Below are 19151 nucleotides of genomic sequence, written 5' to 3' on the forward strand. Positions count from 1 at the left end.
ATCAAACAACATCTTAAAAAGGGTCTGACGACTTCTTCAAGCTGCTGTTTCTAAAATTTTTGACAGGCCAAAAACAAATTTACTGTATAATGGTACTGTTGATCTCATGGGTGCTGTTTCTAAAAATGTCCAATTGATATTTTGATTGTTCTTGATAATTAGAAACATACTGAGGAATTTACACCATTTTTCTTACCAAAAGATAGAAAGTGATTCAGGTTAGATAGTCATATTTATTCTCTGCCACTTCCTGTAGTGTCATGTAAAAAAAAAAAAAAAACTTTCATCTACTTTCAAAGAAGGAAATCACAGAGCTCAGATGAGAGTGCAGAACATTTCTTTATTTGCAAATGTTTCAGTCCATGGAGTGAGCAATACATTTAACAGTTCATCTGCATTTATACTTTTTTCTAATTACATCACCTTATCTAATACATCACATCATCTGACTCTTAATATGCAGAACTTTATTAGCTCCTCCAATCAACTTATGGCACCAGTAATTTCTGACTCATGTTGATTCTCCCATTATTCTGATCATCGCTTTCTTAACAGGGGTGTTTAGCAGATTGTGCAATTGAGCTTAGCACAGTTTCATAGGAGGAGTGCATGGACTTTTCCTTCAGTTTATCCCTGCTTTCTGGAGGGGTGTTTGTTACTCATTTACCATGTTCTAAAATTGGAAACTTATGCTGGTGGCTTCTCTAAGAAAAGCAGAGACCTCTTGCACTTTCAGCTTTAAGTTACCTTTAGTTTAACCCTTGAGTTAACATTCAGTCCTTTTCCTTGTGTTTAATAATTAATTCTGTCATAGCTTCATACTGTATATATATTACATTATATATTATATATACTATATATATATATATATATATACAGTATATATATATATATATATATATCATCTTTAATAAAATCCCTGTGTGCGTCCATGTGTCCGTGTGTGTGTGTCTTCTGGTGAAATGTGCATGCACGGGGCACGGTGCGACACGCGAAATTACGGTCAGAGAAAGTTAGAGGCGTTTATACAAACCAGTATTACTGCGAGAGGAAATTAAAGGTACACAATACAGTGACGCATATTTCAGCCACATACAAGCCAGTATTACTGTCAGAGGAGATTACAGGCATATTACCGACGCGCACGCCTGTATTACCGCCAGAGAAAATTAAAGGTATATTACGGACGTACAAGCCAGCAGACGTACAAGACAGTATTACTGTCACAGAAAATTAAAGACACACAATACACGGCGGCAGCCCACGAAGAACTGTCAGCTCAGCAAGTAAACATCAACAAAAACTAGGCTGAAAGAAAGAAAAATATGACCAACAAAAAGAATGAGGTCAAAGTCCCTTGCCATTTAATATAGACTGTTCCTACTAATGTTTATGCAGTACTGTTCTAGCGCCCGTTATTGTAACGGGCTAAATGACTAGTATATATATATATATATATATATATATATATATATATATATATATATATATATATATATATATATATATTAACCAGTAGGGGGCACCACTGAGCCCCAAACCCCCATCGCAATCACATCCAAATCAATCACAAATTCAAATATAGTCCTTTTTTATTAATAAATGTTATCTCCACAGATCAAAATAAGAAGAATCAAAGTAACCAGCCCAGAAAAGAATCCTATTTCTTCACACACGTCCCATCAAGCCTCATCCACTTCCTCCCGACTCTGTTTGCCAGTTAAGATGACTTCTTTAATCTTTAACCTGGCGGTACTTCCGTGGCTAGGACATGGTCCATAGGAAACACTTCTGGGTTAGACAAGAGTTTCCTGAAGTAGGGATCATATCCCCCTGCAGTGCCCCCTAATGGTACCCACAGAACCCAACAGGGCTGTGTTCCGGAACTCCAATTCCCATGATGCCCTGTGGGTATCCGAAGGGGAACTGAATCCAAGGGAAGCTGCCCTCTAGTGTATTGGGGATATAGTACCCAAAAGCTAGTGTCTCTCCTGGTCTTCTCATCATGCTGGCCTCCCTGCTGGGTAAGGAGTCTTGTACCTATCTGGTCAGAGAGCCTGTCCTTTCAATCTCTTTTCTCATGGCATCCTATCTGGGCAAGGAATCATCCTGTAGGACTCCTTTTTATCTCCTGCAGCATTTACAGTAAAAGACTATTATATATTGTGGCAGAAGGCCAGGACCTATGCCTGGCCGGGACACCCCCTTGACACTGGGTCCAGGGGACCAGCCAGAATGTGTGGTGGCAGCCATTGGGGCCACAGGCGTGGGACTTAAGGGCTCAGCCCTGTTGGGCTCTGTGGCCACCACCGGTAGGAGCTGCACAGCTTAACGAGCCTGTGTGGGCTGGAATGCAGCCACACCCGGAAGTGCAGCCTGAATTAGGTTAATTATCACCTGAAGCACTGTATATATATATATATATATATATATATATATATATATATATATATATATATCTATACTAATAAAAGGCAAAGCCTTCACTCACTCACTCACTCACTCACTCACTCACTCACTTACTCACTCACTCACTCATCACTAATTCTCCAACTTCCCGTGTAGGTGGAAGGCTGAAATTTGGCAGGCTCATTCCTTACAGCTTACTTACAAAAGTTAGGCAGGTTTCATTTCGAAATTCAAAGCGTAACGGTCATAACTGGAACCTCTTTTTTGTCCATATACTGTAATGGACTGCAGCTCGCTGGCCGTGGGAGGTGGGGTTGTGTATCGCGTGATCACGCCTCCCACGTAATCACGTGAACTGACTGTGAACGCAGTACGTAGAAAACAAGGAAGAGCCCCAGAGCACTGAAGAAAACATTCATTACACAATTGAGAAGGCAGCGAAACAATAAGAAGCGAGCGAGTGACACATACAAGGTTTTCTTTTCTTCTTAATTAAAATTTAAAAGCAATACTTCACCGCTGCAAAGCCCGGGAATTTGGCTATATGCAGTGAGTTTGTACGCCTGATGAGCCCAGAATTAGGGCGAAACACGTGTCGCGTACTCTTTGCATTATTTGACAGTAAACTATTTTCAACCATTCTATGATCTGCTTCTCACAACTGAAGGCACCGTGGCTGATGTTAGCTGACTTGCTGGCCAACCATAAGCGTTACCTGGTAGGTAACCACCCATACAATCAGATTGTGATTCAGACTACGAATGCCGTGAATATATATATAAGTAGATATGTATATATATATATATATATGTGAATGTATGTATGTATGTATATATGTATGTCTATATTTATATATATATGTGCATATGTATATATATGTGTATATATATGTAGATATGTATATATTTATATGTATATATATGTACATATGTATATATATATGTAGATGTGTAAATTTGTATATGTATATATATGTATATGTAGATATGTGTATATGTAGATATGTATATATATGTATATATGTATATGTATATATATGTTTACATAACCTCTTTAACACACTACTTCTCTGCACGGGTATTTTGCTAGTATATATATATATATATATATATATATATATATATATATATGTATTGTGGTGAGCGGCTGGGGGCGGTACCCAGCCGGGACGCCTGGAAGGACCGGAAGAGGGACTACGCCTCCTCTGGACCACAAGAGGGCAGCCGCCCTGGTTGGTATGGGGACCACGAGAACAGAGCATGGAATCTCAACCCTATAGGGGCCCGTGGTCACAGCCAGGGAGCGCCCAGATGCCTGAAAAGCCCTGGATGTCAGCACTTCCGCCACACCCAGAGGTGCTGGCGGAAAGACAACCAGGGACACCCGAAGTGCTTCCGGGTGCTCGTGCAGCACTTCCGCCACACCAGGAAGTGCTGCCAGAAGCTCGTCAAGAGGCACCTGGAGCACGTCCGGGTGGATTGAAAAGGGGCTGCCTCCCTCCATTCGTCAGCTGGAGTCGGGTGGAAGTGGACATAGCTCGAAGGAGAGGAGTGGAGGTGATGAAGGAAGGCAAGAGAGAAAGAGGCCTGGACTGAGGGTGTGTGGTGCAGGGGCACAGGGGTTGTGTGCTTTGGGACATTGTAAATAGAAATGTACAATAAATGTGTGTGGTGTTTTGAACCATTGGTGTCTGCCTGTCTGTGTCCGGGCTGGTTCCCACAATATATATATATATATATATATATATATATATATATATATATATATATATATATATATATATATATATATTCTATATGCTACACCGATCCCTCTCTCACCTCAACAGAGGCAGTGGTGCTGTAAGAATTATGTTTCTAGACTTCTCTAGCGCCTTCAACACAATCCAACCTCTGCTCCTTAGGGACAAGCTGACAGAGATGGGTTTAGATTCATACCTAGTGGCATGGATCGTTGACTATCTTAAAGACAGACCTCAGTATGTGCGTCTTGGGAACTGCACGTCTGACATTGTGGTCAGCAACACAGGAGCGCCACAAGGGACTGTACTTTCTCCGGTCCTGTTCTGCCTATATACATCGGACTTCCAATACAACTCGGAGTCCTGCCATGTGCAAAAGTTCGCTGATGACACTGCTATCGTGGGCTGCATCAGGAATGGGCTGGAGGATGAGTACAGGGACCTAATCAATGACTTTGTTAAATGGTGCGACTCAAACCACCTACAACTGAACACCAGCAAAACCAAGGAGCTGGTGGTGGATTTTAGGAGGCCCAGACCCCTCATGGACCCCGTGATCATCAAAGGTGACTGTGTGCAGAGGGTGCAGACCTATAAATATCTGGGAGTGCAGCTGGATGATAAATTAGACTGGACTGCCAATACTGATGCACTGTGCAAGAAAAGACAGAGCCGACTATACTTCCTTAGAAGGCTGGTTTCCTTCAACATCTGCAATAAGATGCTGCAGATGTTCTATCAGACAGTTGTGGCGAGCGACCTCTTCTACGTGGTGGTGTGCTGGGGAGGCAGCATTAAGAGGAAAGACGCCTCACGCCTGGACAAACTGGTGAGGAAGGCAGGCTCTATTGTTGGCATGGAGCTGGACAGTTTAACATCTGTGGCAGAGCGAAGGGCGCTCGGCAGGCTCTTATCAGTTATGGAGAATCCACTGCATCCACTAAATAGTATCATCTCCAGACAGAAGAGCAGCTTCAGCGACAGACTGCTGTCACTGTCCTGCTCCACTGACAGATTGAGGAGATCGTTCCTCCCCCAAACTATGCGACTCTTCAATTCCACCCGGGGGGGTAAACGTTAACATTTAACATATACAAAGTTATTGTCTTTTTTTCACCTGCATTATTATCATTCTTTAATTTAATATTATTTATTGTATCAGTATGCTGCTGCTGGAAAATGTGAATTTCCCATTGGGATTAATAAAGTATCTATCTATCTATCTATCTATCTATCTATCTATCTATCTATATACAGTATATATATATACAGTATATATATACAGTATATACTGTATATATATATATATAGGTGGCGCAGTGGGTAGCGCTGTTGCCTCGCAGTTAGGAGACCCAGGTTCTCTTCCTAGGTCCTCCCTGCGTGGAGTTTGCATGTTCTCCCCGTGTCTGTGTGGGTTTCCTCCGGGTACTCTGGTTTCCTCCCACAGTCCAAAGACATGCAGGTTAGGTGTATTGGCGATTCTAAATTGTCCCTAGTGTGTGCTTGGTGTGTGGGTGTGTGTGTGTGCGTGCCCTGTGGTGGGCTGCCCAGGGTTTGTTTCCTGTGTTGGCTGGGATTGGTTCCAGCAGACCCTGTGACCCTGTAGTTAAGATACAGCAGGTTGGATAATGGATGGATGGATGGATGGATATATATATATATATATTGTGGGATATGGCCGGCCGTTCATCCCGGCCAGTACCCCCAGGCCGTCAGGTGGAGCCCTTCTTGCAACATAGGGGTGCCCCGAGTTCCAGCAGGGCATCATGGACAGTGGAGTTTTACATCACAGCCCTGCTGGATACCATGGGGGACTCCAGGGGACGCTGCAGGAAGGAGCAAGGACTTCTATTTCCCAAATAACCTGGAAGTACGTCTTAGTCACAGCGACAGGGGAAATTACGTACTTCCGGGATGAAAAAGAAGAGTTTTGATCTGACCCGGAAGTGCTAGGGAGTCGCATGTACTGAGGGTTCAGAAGCACTTCTGGGTCAAAGACTATAAAGGACTCTGGGAAATCCCAGATGGACAAGCTGAGTCTGGAGGAAGGGTGACAACGCGTCTGGCAGTGGAGGATTGATTATTAGTAGTGTATTATTGTATTGATTTATGAGTATTGTGGAGTGGAGGGTGCTTGGTGTACATTATTGTCCTAATAAAACAATAATTTGGACTTTTATCTGGTGTCTGAAGTCTGATTTGAGGGTTCAAAGGGAGTGATAGTGCCCCCTATCTGTCACAATATATATATAAATAATCACCTACAATGGACACCTAAGCATCAAAACTGGATCTTGGAGCAATGGAAGAAGGTTGTTAGGACTGATGAATCACATTTTCTTTTAGATCATGTGGACAGACGTGTGTGTTGTTTACTTGGGAAACAGATGGCAGCAGGATACACAGTGGGAAAAAGGCAAGCTGGTGGAGGCAGCGTGATGGCCTGGGCAATGTTCTGCTGGGAAACCTGGGGTCCTGGCAGTCATGTGGATATTACTTTGACATGTACCACCTACCTAAAGATTGTTGTAGACCACATACACCCCTTCATGGCAATGATGTTCCCTAATGGCAGTGGCCTTTTTCAGAAGGATTATGCACCCTGCCACACTGCAAAAATTGTTCAGGGATGGTTTGAGGAACATGACAAAGTGTTCAAGATGTTCACTTGGCCTCCAAATTTCCCAGATCTCAATCCAATCATGCATCTGTGGGATGTACTGGAAAAACAAGTCCAATCTATGGAGATCTACCCTTGCAGGTTACAGCACTTAAAGGATCTGTTGTTAATGTCTTGATGCCTGATATCACAGAGCACCTTCACAGGTGTTGTGGAGTCCATGCCTTGATGGGTCAGAGGTGTTTTGGCAGCATGAGTGGGACCTATACAATATTAGGCAGATGATTTTATTATTGGGGCTGATTGCTATACAGTATATAATCGATGAGTAGCAAAAATTGTGTAAAATCTTGGATAAAGCAAAGTACTAGTACAGCTGTGCAAACAATAACAAGGATGATAACATCAGAAATTATACAATAGGTTAAAAAGCAAAGAAACCAAGAACTGTAGCAGTCAATATTTAGGTTAAATAAATTATTTTTTAGGAAAACGGGAGAGGGGTTTGGAAATTCTGATTGTGATGGTAAGGCTGCTGAAAGGGTAAGGATGTGGTTTACTGCACAACAGCAAAGGTATTATCAGTAACCTTTGGAAAAACTATTTATGTAAATGGATAGCTGAGGGGCGGCACGGTGGCGCAGTGGGTAGCGCTGCTGCCTCGCAGTTGGGAGACCTGGGGACCTGAGTTCGCTTCCCGGGTCCTCCCTGCGTGGAGTTTGCATGTTCTCCTCGTGTCTGCGTGGGTTTCCTCCCACAGTCCAAAGACATGCAGGTTAGGTGGATTGGCGATTCTAAATTGGCCCTAGTGTGTGCTTGGTGTGTGGGTGTGTTTGTGTGTGTCCTGCGGTGGGTTGGCACCCTGCCCGGGATTGGTTCCTGCCTTGTGCCCTGTGTTGGCTGGGATTGGCTCCAGCAGACCCCCGTGACCCTGTGTTCGGATTCAGCGGGTTGGAAAATGGATGGATGGATGGATGGATAGCTGAGGGATTTGAGATAGTCCTGAATATAAATAAAAAAGGAAAAATGTCCAGTCAACATATCATTAATAACACTAGACCATTCTAACCTGATGTGTTTTGAAAAGATGACACTTGAAGCCTCCCCACTTACGTGATTTTTGGACATTAGTAATACACCTATTTATTACTATATGGGGCCACACCTACAGAAAAGGTAAACTAATGGGTATGAGGAGGTGGCTGGTGCAGATGTGGGAGATTAAACCAATAGATTTGGCGTCACCCACCGGCAGCCCTCCTCCTATTGGCTCATTAGGTGTCCGTTGTGGAAGAGTTCCATCCCCTCCCAGCAATCCCGCAGCTCTGCTGTGGCTGGCAGCGCCCGAGAGGCTGTGAGTGTGCGCCTTTCTCGTGTTTATGCCCGTTAGGTTTGAACGATGGTGACAGCGCCGTAAGCTGCGGTATGGCAATGTCCGGATGTATCACTCTCTTGGCCATCGAGACAAGCTGTTTAAATAATGGTCGTGACAGACGACTGCTGCGCGATATACAGCGCCATTAACAACTGAAGGTAAGGCGAGGCTTGTATTATATGACAGCGATAACATTTCCATGTCATAAGCAACAAAGGGCGGACCTCGTCAGAATGCCTAACCGTTTTAATACACGGATTGTGCATGCGTCTTGTGTGATCGGCTACGAACGAGTGCTTCTGGAAGAGGCTCGGGACGATCAGCTGTTCTCCATAATGGGCGCTTATATAAGGATCTGGGGCGCTCAACTACAAGCCGGTTCTGTCACGGAAAACTGCTGGTTTGCGTCAGTTTCGTGACTCTTTGTTAATTACTGGGGCGAATAATAGAATAAACAATAACATTCTTGAGTAAATTATCGAAAGCTTTTTTAAACAAAATGTTCACAATCACGAGCTGGCTGAACATTCAAACAATGGCATGCGATCCAGTTTGGGATTTAGACGTCTGTGGTGCAAGGCACGGGGTGATCCCAGCAGAAGCAACTCCATACAAGAAAGGTGAAACTGCGTCAAGGCACAGAGCAAAAGACCCCAGATTATATGAAATTTAGATTATTGTAGTCGCACAATGATCATCTTGTGACCCTACACATTACAAAAGTCCCGGTCTAATGAAAAAAAAAGGTAAAATTACATTTATTTATGTGAAGGTTTTTATCTTTTTGTTGTCAAGTAAGTGAAGTGCTAGTTGCTGTTGAGCAGCAGTGTAACACTGCAGTTCTCCAGTATTTAAACTCCAGTTTCTATCTGGATTTGCGGTGCCCTTTGTGTGAGGTTTTCCTTCCTTAACTTGAGCCGACTTGATCCAATTCAAACCAAAGACATTTTGTGATTTTGATTAGCTACTGTCTTAATTTCCAAAATGTGTGTGAGAGACTCCTGCAGCGCACTTGTGGTGCAGAAATAGACACTGGCAACTCATAAAAATGAATACATTAAGTGGGTCTAAAAGTAAATTAAATTAGTTTCTATACTTTTTAGACAAACTATCTAAGCCATGATATGTTCTGTATACCGTCATTCTTTTTGTAAACTAATAAGGTTTGTTAATGAGTGATATGGAGCTAGGGCTTGTCCTAGGGACTGAACTGGGATTGTAAGCAAATGCATGTTGTAGAATATCCACTTTACACTCATTCATATTGGGAAAATGTAGAGTTGCCAATCAACCTATCTTGCACATTTGCAGGAAGTACAATAAACCAGAGTACCCACTAAGACATGGGAGGGAGTATGCAGGTGCCTAAAAACAGAAGGTTTCATTGTCTCTAAAATTTTCAACAATTTTTCATTTTTTCCAATCCCCTTTATTGCCACCTGGTCTATAGTATACCCTATTAGACAATATAAGACAATAACAAGACCACCCAGTGTTGGCCCTTTGAGGATCACACAAAGACATTAAGAAGATTTTTTTGTTTTCTTTTTGAAAGAATTTGTTCATAATATGAAAAGATTTTGAAAAGGTTTGCTCATAATATGGACGTGGTTTACTTCGAATCACAAATTGTGCTTAGTTTCTGAAAGAGGTGTTCACTTTTTTCAGTTGATATTATAGGTAAAAGGGAGGGTCTGTTTTGGGGATTCAGAAGAAGAACAGCCCAGGGATGTAAGTGAGGACTGTCCAATTCTAACAGTGTTTTGATGCTGTTTTGTATGTTATTATTGTGGAAATGACAGGAGGTGTAGCAGTTGAGAATTTCATGGACCGCTATTTGAAACTAGTTGTGCAGCTACACAATGGACCAAGCTTTGGTTTAAGACTGGAATACCTTCCATGTGTAGTATGCATATGCCCTCTGTTAGTGTGACTTTCATATAGGCACTCCAGTTCCTTCCCAAAGTACAATGACAAAGTGCTAGACTGATAGACTGGTTGGCCAATAAATTACACAATTCATCAATCAGTCTTTATTTTGTACATGTCACAGAGCACACAATGAAAGGTATTTTACAAAACAAATACATTTTAACTAACAAGATACTATGAAAATGTGTTCAGTAAATTATGAATCACAACAAAATAGACATTACATAGCAGAAGATGAATAGATAGTCAAAACAATTAGATCAGTAGTACAAATAGGATCAGGAGCAATATAGAAAGGAAGACTTGGTTTAGACAGTACTAGCCAACCCGTGGCATAGCATACGCCGCATAATTATGTATTGATGGGTGAACACTTCCTGAAAGACACAGTTGTCCAAATGGGGTGGGTTTGAGGAAACGACTGTAAGTGAATGCAAAGATGGAACTCTGGAGAGAGGGGAGGGAAGTGGGCCCGAGAGGTTTCGGGTCCTAACCGTCCAACGACGGGTCGGCACAACCGGTAACAGTTCACCTACGGAACCCGTGTTAGGACATTTACATCCTCTAGATAGGCAAGTTCGATCGTCTGATGCCCATTCCACCCCCACCATTCTAGTCGATTTCTTAAGTCATCTCTTAGTCATCATTCAGTACGCACTGCCTGCTCATGTGTCCGCCCCCAACTCCTCACCTCACATGCACTTGTGAGTCACGTTGACTGGTCATTTTCCACACATTACCTCAGTCGCATGCACCTATGAGCCACGTTCGGGCTGGGTGAGGTTTCCCGTGTTGAGTCCAATTAAACCAAAGGCTCCACACCTGGTGGTGCCCTTCCATCAATTCCTTTAAGTTTCAGCTTTGCAAACATACGCTACAGTTCACATGCACTTGTGAGCCATGTTCGGGCCAGGTGAGGTTTCCCGTGTTGAGTCAAATTAAGCCACAGGCTCCACACCTGGTGGTGCCCTTCCATCAATTCCTTTCAGTTTCAGCTTTGCAACCATATACCCCCCGGAACCCAAAGACTTTGGTTACCCGGTTGGCTGCCTGGCGGGTCATTGGAATAATGCCGCCGGATCGCCAGTCGGCATTGTGTATGGTTGGAACTACGACGGTATGTGATCTTCTTCGAACCTCCGACTTTCGTTCTTGATTAATGAACACGTTCTTGGCAAATGCTTTTGCTCTCGCGTCATGGTCGGCTGTTTAGTGAATTGTTGGTGGGCGGGGCTCTGTGAGTTGGCGGGCGTGGCTGTCTTGCGTGCGTCTTGCTTGCCATGGACTTAGTGAATTATATATATAGATAGTTACAGGTATATGATGAGAGTGAAAATCAACCAAAAAAGAGGAATTTTAAACATAATATACATATGTCCATGGACTGAAATTCACAAACAAATCTCTCAGGACAGTTGCCCAGAACATGAGCTGTCAGACTTGATAAATGGTGCCATATATTGGTATGGCATGTGTTTGGAATATTGAAGAGGGCAGCATCATTTGGTCACAGTTGTCTGTCAGGTTGCTATAAAGCAAGCAGCAATTCCAGATAATCTGGAGTATTCAAATTACCTGATTTGGAAGGGAGCAGGTAAATGCTGAACAAAATTTGATATCTTGTAGCAAGCCATTGTGATTCAGCCAATGGTGGTGTGACATTGTTTGTTTTATGTGGAGTAGCATTTTTAAATTCAAGGAGGAAGGATTGAATTGTAATCCAACCAAGATCGGACATAACTAAGTGTTTAGACATGAGAAAGGGTCTAACTCTAGAACAGTGTTTCCCAGCCTTTCTTCTGTGGTGGCACAGATTTTGTAACCAAAAACATCCCAAGGCACACCACTATTTTAATAACCATAAACACATTATATCTCATATATGTGCTCAACTGTCTGAAGGGGCAGAACTACTGGAGAACCTGGTAAAAAGCAATTCCGAGATCAGCTTTCACAGACATGGCACATAGTAAGCACTTTGGTGGCATCTCCTAGCTGCTTCATCCCTTTGCCCGCCCCTCTCTGCCTCAGAGGCAACTTGTATGCCCACTATCCACTAGCCCTGTGAGGCTTGCTGGTAACCACCCACTGCCATTCAGACCCAGATAGACTCTAGCAGCCAGGAGACATGTCCGAAGTGCTTTAACATAGAGATCCCAGAGCTGCTTTTATGCCAGCTTCTCCAAGTAGTCCTGTCCTCCTTAGACAAGTTTTGATCACCTACAGAGCTTGTCCCTCTCAGGTTCAGAACCAAGTGCGCCACATTATTGTTTCCATGGCCCACCTAGGAAGCTCTCACGGCATAGGCACACTGGCTGAAAAACACTGCAAATGTGGCAGAAAGATTTTCTGATTACAACAGAAATGTGATTTTTAAACCTCAGAGTACTCTTGAGTCTAACCCTGAGGTGACAATGGATGGTGAGAAAAGGATGATGAGAAAACTTTGCAGTAGCTGATATCTATATAGAAAGAGACAAAGTTGAAATCTTACATTGGCTCAATTTGAGTGTGGTGTGACTACATCCCATGATTGACTGACAATCCTTTTAGGACTGGTTTCTACTACCAGGATATACGCAGTTCACTTCAGTTCACTTTAATGCTTCATGACAATATCAGCAGTTAGTGTGAATTTACTGTAGTGCAGATTACTTTAATAATGAAACAACAAAAAACAATATTCTTCAGAGAGCATGAAGTACTTAATTAAAAATTTTACTTAATTTTTTAATTGCAACTTGTTAGCATATAAAATTTAAACATTCAGCACCATAAAACCTAACAAAGAAAAACAGGCATACTCCAAACCTCAGGTCCAGTTTTTACTTCTTTGCAATTTTGACTGTAATAAACTGTTTTTTTTTTTGTTTGTTTTTGTAGAAGTAATAATAACAGTATCCAGAAATTCATTCATGGTTTTTGTTACATGAAGAGTTATGCTTGTTGTGACCTGGTAGATATTTTAGTTAGAAATAATAACTGTGGTTATTTATTTATTTTTTATATAGGTCATCAATAAGTGTTTAGTGGAAAATGAGGTACAACAGGGTAACATCTTGACGATTTTCTGATGATTTGAACGGAAAGTAATGCACACAGAAGCCTCCCAAGCTGTCATCATGGAACAAGTGAAGTCTAGGGGAGCAGAGAGCCCCCGTCTTGCTTCACTACGCCAGTCTGATGCAATTGGAAGCCATTCAGAGGCAGAGGAAGTTGGAGTGGAGAAGCGAAAAAAACGAAAAAAGGAGCCAAGGCCAGAATCCATTATTGTGTATCGCTCAGAGGTTGAGATGGTGTCAAGTGAAGAGCCAGGGAAAGAAGACACAGAAAAGAGTGGGGATGAGGCGGCCAAGTTCTTGAGCACTCCAACCGGAGAAGGTACAGAAAGTTTTATGCTGCTGCTCTATAATAGGACTTTTTTTTTTTACTTTGGTATAAATATGCCTTAAAATAGCTATCAATGTTTAGGTAACTTTATCAGGTCTTGGTTTGTTCTTACTAAGGGGAGAGGGTCAAATGCCTGTTTAGAATAAGTATACTGTACTGTACATCTGTATTTGAATATACAGCATAAAAGATTTTAATAAAATGTAAATAGGTGGTGCATACTTGAAGAGAGACAGTAGACCTATGTAACATATCTAGCAACATTGAGAAAAAATGTATATTCTTCTTTTATTATACAATAATAAAGGTTACATATAAAGAGTCATTCCATCCAGTTGACTGTTTTAACTGTTTGACTGTTTCTAAAAATTTAGTCATTTCAATGACTTTTCTAATTGGACTACTACAGTATTCTGTTTACTGTGGCAATACAGTGGAATGTATGGATTTTCAAGGAAAATTATGAATTTTTCATCATTGATTTGTGAGTTTTTGAAAACAGAATTGGGGTTGATAGGTAGTGAGAAATGAAAAACAGTTGTTTTTTTAACGTATATATGAAAGATTATTCACAATATGATCTGTCTTTACAGGAAACTGGAATCCTCCACTGGACGGCCGTTATGTTACACTAACTGGGACAATAACACGTGGCAAGAAGAAGGGCCAGATGGTGGATATTCATGTGACTTTGACAGAGAAGGAGCTTCAAGAGCTAGCAAAGTCCAAAGAGCCCCTCCAGACAGAAACAGACAATGAGACGACAGAGAGAAGAAAGCAGGCCTGCCAGATGGGGGTCAGCAAGGGTCCCCACGTTGTCTTCTGGAGCCTGGCTTGTGCTCCTGTGGTGTTTATACTTTCCTTTGTAATGTCCTTCTACTATGGCACTATCACCTGGTATAATATTTTCTTGGTTTACAATGAGGAACGAACGTTTTGGCACAAAATAACCATTTGTCCCTTTCTTATCATCTTTTACCCTATTATCATTGTGGTAATATCTCTCTCTCTTGGTCTGTATACTGCCATCACACAGGTTTCATGGGCTTTTGCTGAATGGTGGATTGCTGTCCGTGATCTAGAGAAAGGCTTCTGTGGCTGGATTTGCAGTAAGCTTGGCCTGGAGGACTGCTCTCCCTACAGTATAGTAGAGCTTCTAGACTCAGACACCCTCTCGGGCAGCATTCCAGGCAAAGGGGGTCCAGTTCAGGAGCTTGAAACATCTGCAGTTTGAAATTTTCTACACTTGTAATGATAGCTTACTGTAGGAAACCTTAATAATTGCTTTTGCTATCCTCATTGCGACTTTCCATTTTAATACAAAGTAATTCATATTTCAATAAATGTTGCTCATTCTCTCTGAAGTATAATATTGCTGATTCCAGAATCTGTGGCCTTCTCAAACAATGGTGCTGCCATTTAACGCAAAGTTGCCATTTGGTAGATTTGCTTTATATGGCCAAGAAAGTGTCTGATTAAGTGTGGGTCTTTCTTTTTGTAAAAAGACTAATTGAAATGTTTTCTATAGATAAATTAACATTGAGAATGCCAAACCAACAGCAGCTAAGGAATGCTTTGATATGGAGTAAGTATGTATGTACGTAAGATTTCTTTTCCTGCATGGGAGGTCAGCTAATCAATGGTTTTCTTTACAATAGAACTGGACAGTGTAAACGATGTAGGAGAAAAATATATGGCACATACTTGTCTAGGATCACTGCGTAAGATACCGACTGTGGCTTTCAGACATCTCTTGGATCCATTCAACATAGGAGAGTGTTTGGACATGCATTGTATTTTCCACGGTCTGAGATTATGATCTATGAAGAAACTAACAAACATATTAAAATGATAAATATACTTTCTATTTTTATATTAAAACTCTTAATTCTTTGATTTTCAAATATTGATTTCATATCCAAAATAGCATGCCAAAGGCACATTGGCCTCTTTTAATGTCTTGTGCTGAAAAACGATGTTGCTGTTAAAAGGCATAATGTAAAGTATGCACTTCCACTGATGAAATATGGAATGACCTGATCCTTTTTTGCTGTTTACTGAGTATATTTAGTGCTATATACTTTTTCATGAACAGAAAACCTTCATGAGGTCAGTTTATGAGTAGAAGTTGTTAACGCTGACATTTATGATGCTGGGTCTTACTTTCACCTTTCTTACTGTTGAAATAATGTTCTCTGTTAATTTTTGATTATTATACAGTATATATACACTTATAAGTGACTGATAGTTGAGGAACTTTGTGTAATGCTAAACAAAATCACAGATGACTTTTTGCAAAATGTAGTGTATTATATAAAAATCTCTGATTTTCCTAGAGATGAAAGTTATAGTAAATAGGTATATGTCTTTGGTCTAACTGTCCTTCCTTCTTCCAGATGTTTAAGCCTGTTCTGGTAAGGCAGTGCAGTGTTGATATCAAAGTAGGCAACAACTGAACCTTGCCTTGAAGAGGTTAACTGTACATTGCATGGCTAACAAAATCTCAGCGACATACACATCCATCCTTGGGAAATCAATGCAGAATATTAATAAAAATGTTTATGGGCAGAATCTTGGCATAGTGATTAGTGCTGTTGCCTTATGGATCCAGCATTCTGTGATTGAACCCATTGACCAGTTGTTCTTAAAATGGAGCTTGTCAGCCTTCCCCATGTGTGTATGGATTTTTTTTTCCAGAAACTGTGGTTTTCCTTTTACATTCTAAAGATGTGAGTGTTAGGTTACTTCCGTATTTGCCCTTTGTGGATGTGGACATGAATGAATGTTACAAATGACTGGTGACCTGTCCGGGAACAGTTCCAGTTTTGCATAGACAGGCACCACGTTCCTGTGTCCCTGAACTAGTAAAGTGGGTTAGAACCTGGATAGAATGAAACATGTTTAATTGGCTGACCCTTTTGTTAAGGTTCTACTTATATTTTAATATATAATCCTGTATGACAGTCCTTGCAAGACTCTATTTATGTTGTGACTAGATGCACCATTAACATCAAGTGAATCAGGCATATGACATCATCTATTCTTCAATTATTTGTTTTCCAGAGGCTGCTAAATGGGATGAAGTTGCTTATTAGCCACTGTATACAGTATTATTATAAAGGTAGCTTTTTATAGGACCATCTCCACTACTATCTTTTATGTGCTATTTTATGAATTATATGCATTATTTATATAGTTACATAAATCAACAAACAAATCAGCTTTTAAGAAAATGTCAACTCATTGTTTGTAGAAATAAAATATCTGTAGGAGACAAATTGGCAGAAGCTTGCACTTAATCTGTAGTAGAAAAATTACTTATTTGTACGTTAGAGCTTTCTTTTGCCGTTGAGGGAGAATATAGCCTGTGCTCCAGAAATTACCAGGCCTTAGGCATTCATTACAGTGCTAAAAGAAAGAGGACTACTAAAGGGTATGTTTGAATGAATTCAGCTACTGTATTTTGAAGTGCATATTATACTGCTGTTAGATTAGTCTCTTTTCAAACAACACACAGAATTCCCTTTACCACTTCATAGTGTCTTTCTTTACATTTTCAGCTTCCAAATTACTAGCGTAAACACTGGCTTATGGTTGTCAATATGATAAACACTATTATTACCCTACACTTTATGTTGTTCCTCAAACTATTATTTGTTGATTTTTAGGGTTGTAGGTATGAGCCCCCTTTTAGTTTTTGATTTTGCAGTGCATTTAAATAATTTTCTCCTTTATTTAGCCATCTTCAAAAGTTCACTTCTAAAAGCCATTCAGACCCACAGTCTTGAAAGTTTTGAAAGATTCAGGACTATGGTTTTAAAGGTGTAACAATCTTATGTCCTAATGCTTGCTTTTAATATTAAGCTCAATTAACTTTTTTAGCATGATAAGAAAAAGGCACATAAAAATGTTCAGGCGATACACAAATATACTGCTCAGTCACCTGATGTTATCCGTAAAAGACAGACAAAAAATGGAGAAAGCAGAATGTAGTATTGAAATCCTAACTGATCCTAAATAGAACTATAAAAGAAAAGTAAAAAGGCCATCCAAAGATAAGCTTGACTCATCTCCTAACTATGTGCACTTGCCTATAACAACTAATCCCTAATGGGTAAAAATCTGAAAAAAATCAAAACAGATATGAAGACAAACGCAAAATGTGCTGGAAAATCATAGATTATGGCATGTAAAGGAACTTTCAAACTAACCAGAACTTAGAAATGGGAAAAGAACATCACATACAGTCTGGTTTCTAAAAAAAAAGAAGAGCTGACCATCTTACCAGACTTCCAGGGCTGCACTGTAGTGGGGCAGATTTGTTGCTCATGACCACATGATCTCAGAAAGCAAGTCACATAATCATGTCATATGACATGATAATATGGTGGCCATCTTGGACTGCCAGACAAAATAATACAGATTGAAAAATAAGGTTAATAAACAACAGTGGCAAAATAGAGTGCCAAATGCACTTCAGTGGTTATAGAACCTAAATACTAACATTTGTCTGAGTTAGTTGCTCAAATCAACTACAGCAGCATTTCATTGTAGCCAATCTATTAATAATGGGCAAAATGAGCATCATATAAAAATTACCATTTAATTACACAACTTGTATCCCAAGCTGTGAACTCAGAAGGTTCCAAAAAGTTTCACTGTCTGCAAGCAGATTTTCTATGACATTTAGCAAACCCGAGTTCCTTACAAAAGTTTGGTTCACAGAATTCTAGTACTTTATATTCTGCTTCTTTTAGTGCCTGTGATACATTCTGCTTAAACACATAGTTCAGTTCCAAAAAATGAAATGGTAGCAAGTAAGATCCATGCGGACAAGCTGCCTCTTTACTTTTTACTTTTTCTATGTCAGATTTTTACAGTTAAGAAAAGCAAAATAGCAAATATTAATAAGCCTACTATAAAATTTGGACTAAGCTGTCTCAACAACAATACATCGATTTGCTACTTTTCATAACTCTAAATTCACCACATAGGTGCAGAAAAAATAAAAACTTCAAGCTAGCTTTGGAGTCCAAACACAACCAATAGTACCTGGTTACAATGAAAATCCACAGCTACTGAGATTAAGTAATCCAGGCCAAATATGTACATTTAAATAACTTTGGCATGATCTGCTATCTGTAGATCCCCTAACACAGGGAGAGTGAGAGAGATGCAGAAGTATTTATATATTTTTGTATCAATCAGAATTTAGTGTACGTGATTGTGTGTTGGGTTCTCTCTAAATTTGTTCAGGGTTTTATAGACACATCTGATGTAAGCTTCAGATAATGCAATATATACAGTATATATGCAGAACGTTTTCAAGAAACACATTAGAGAACTCCATTCATGGCATTGTGGAACACTGACTACAAGATCAATTAGGCTTTTCCTAAAAACAAAACCTTAAATAAAGAAGGCTGGTACTTCTTCACACAGGATAATGTGAGGTGCACATTGAGTTTAAGAATAAAGAGAGACATTTAAGATTGTACCATTTTATTGTTTCTAATAAAAGACATTTGCAGCATGGAACAAAAAGATTAATGCTCTTTGTTCATCTACAGTATGTTGAGCTAGAAATGATTATAATGATTTTATCATGTAGCTTTTTGATAGGATGTGAAATGCACAGTATTAATAACTTGTTATTTGAATAGAAGGAAGGAAATGAGCTAGGG

The 19151-nt window shown here is 40.4% G+C and overlaps 1 protein-coding gene across 1 annotated transcript; it reads left to right on the plus strand.

Annotated features, from left to right (window-relative positions):
* The first annotated feature begins 8085 nt into the window (after positions 1–8085).
* tmem169b (transmembrane protein 169b) lies at positions 8086–18874 on the plus strand. Its single transcript, XM_028807537.2, has 3 exons — positions 8086–8303; positions 13089–13458; positions 14061–18874. Exons 2-3 carry the CDS (start codon positions 13170–13172, stop codon positions 14699–14701), a joined length of 930 nt encoding a protein of 309 aa, XP_028663370.1. The 5' UTR covers positions 8086–8303; positions 13089–13169; the 3' UTR covers positions 14702–18874.
* Positions 18875–19151: the final 277 nt, after the last annotated feature.

The sequence above is a fragment of the Erpetoichthys calabaricus genome, chromosome 8 (assembly GCF_900747795.2).
Source record: "Erpetoichthys calabaricus chromosome 8, fErpCal1.3, whole genome shotgun sequence".
In the NCBI taxonomy this organism is placed as follows: domain Eukaryota; kingdom Metazoa; phylum Chordata; class Cladistia; order Polypteriformes; family Polypteridae; genus Erpetoichthys; species Erpetoichthys calabaricus.

Bases quoted from the DNA above. Each gene is read 5' to 3' on its own strand.
- tmem169b (XM_028807537.2), top strand. From the start codon at position 13,170: ATGCACACAGAAGCCTCCCAAGCTGTCATCATGGAACAAGTGAAGTCT. The intron at 13,459-14,060 runs GTACAGAAAGTT...CTGTCTTTACAG, and splicing joins GAGCACTCCAACCGGAGAAG to GAAACTGGAATCCTCCACTG.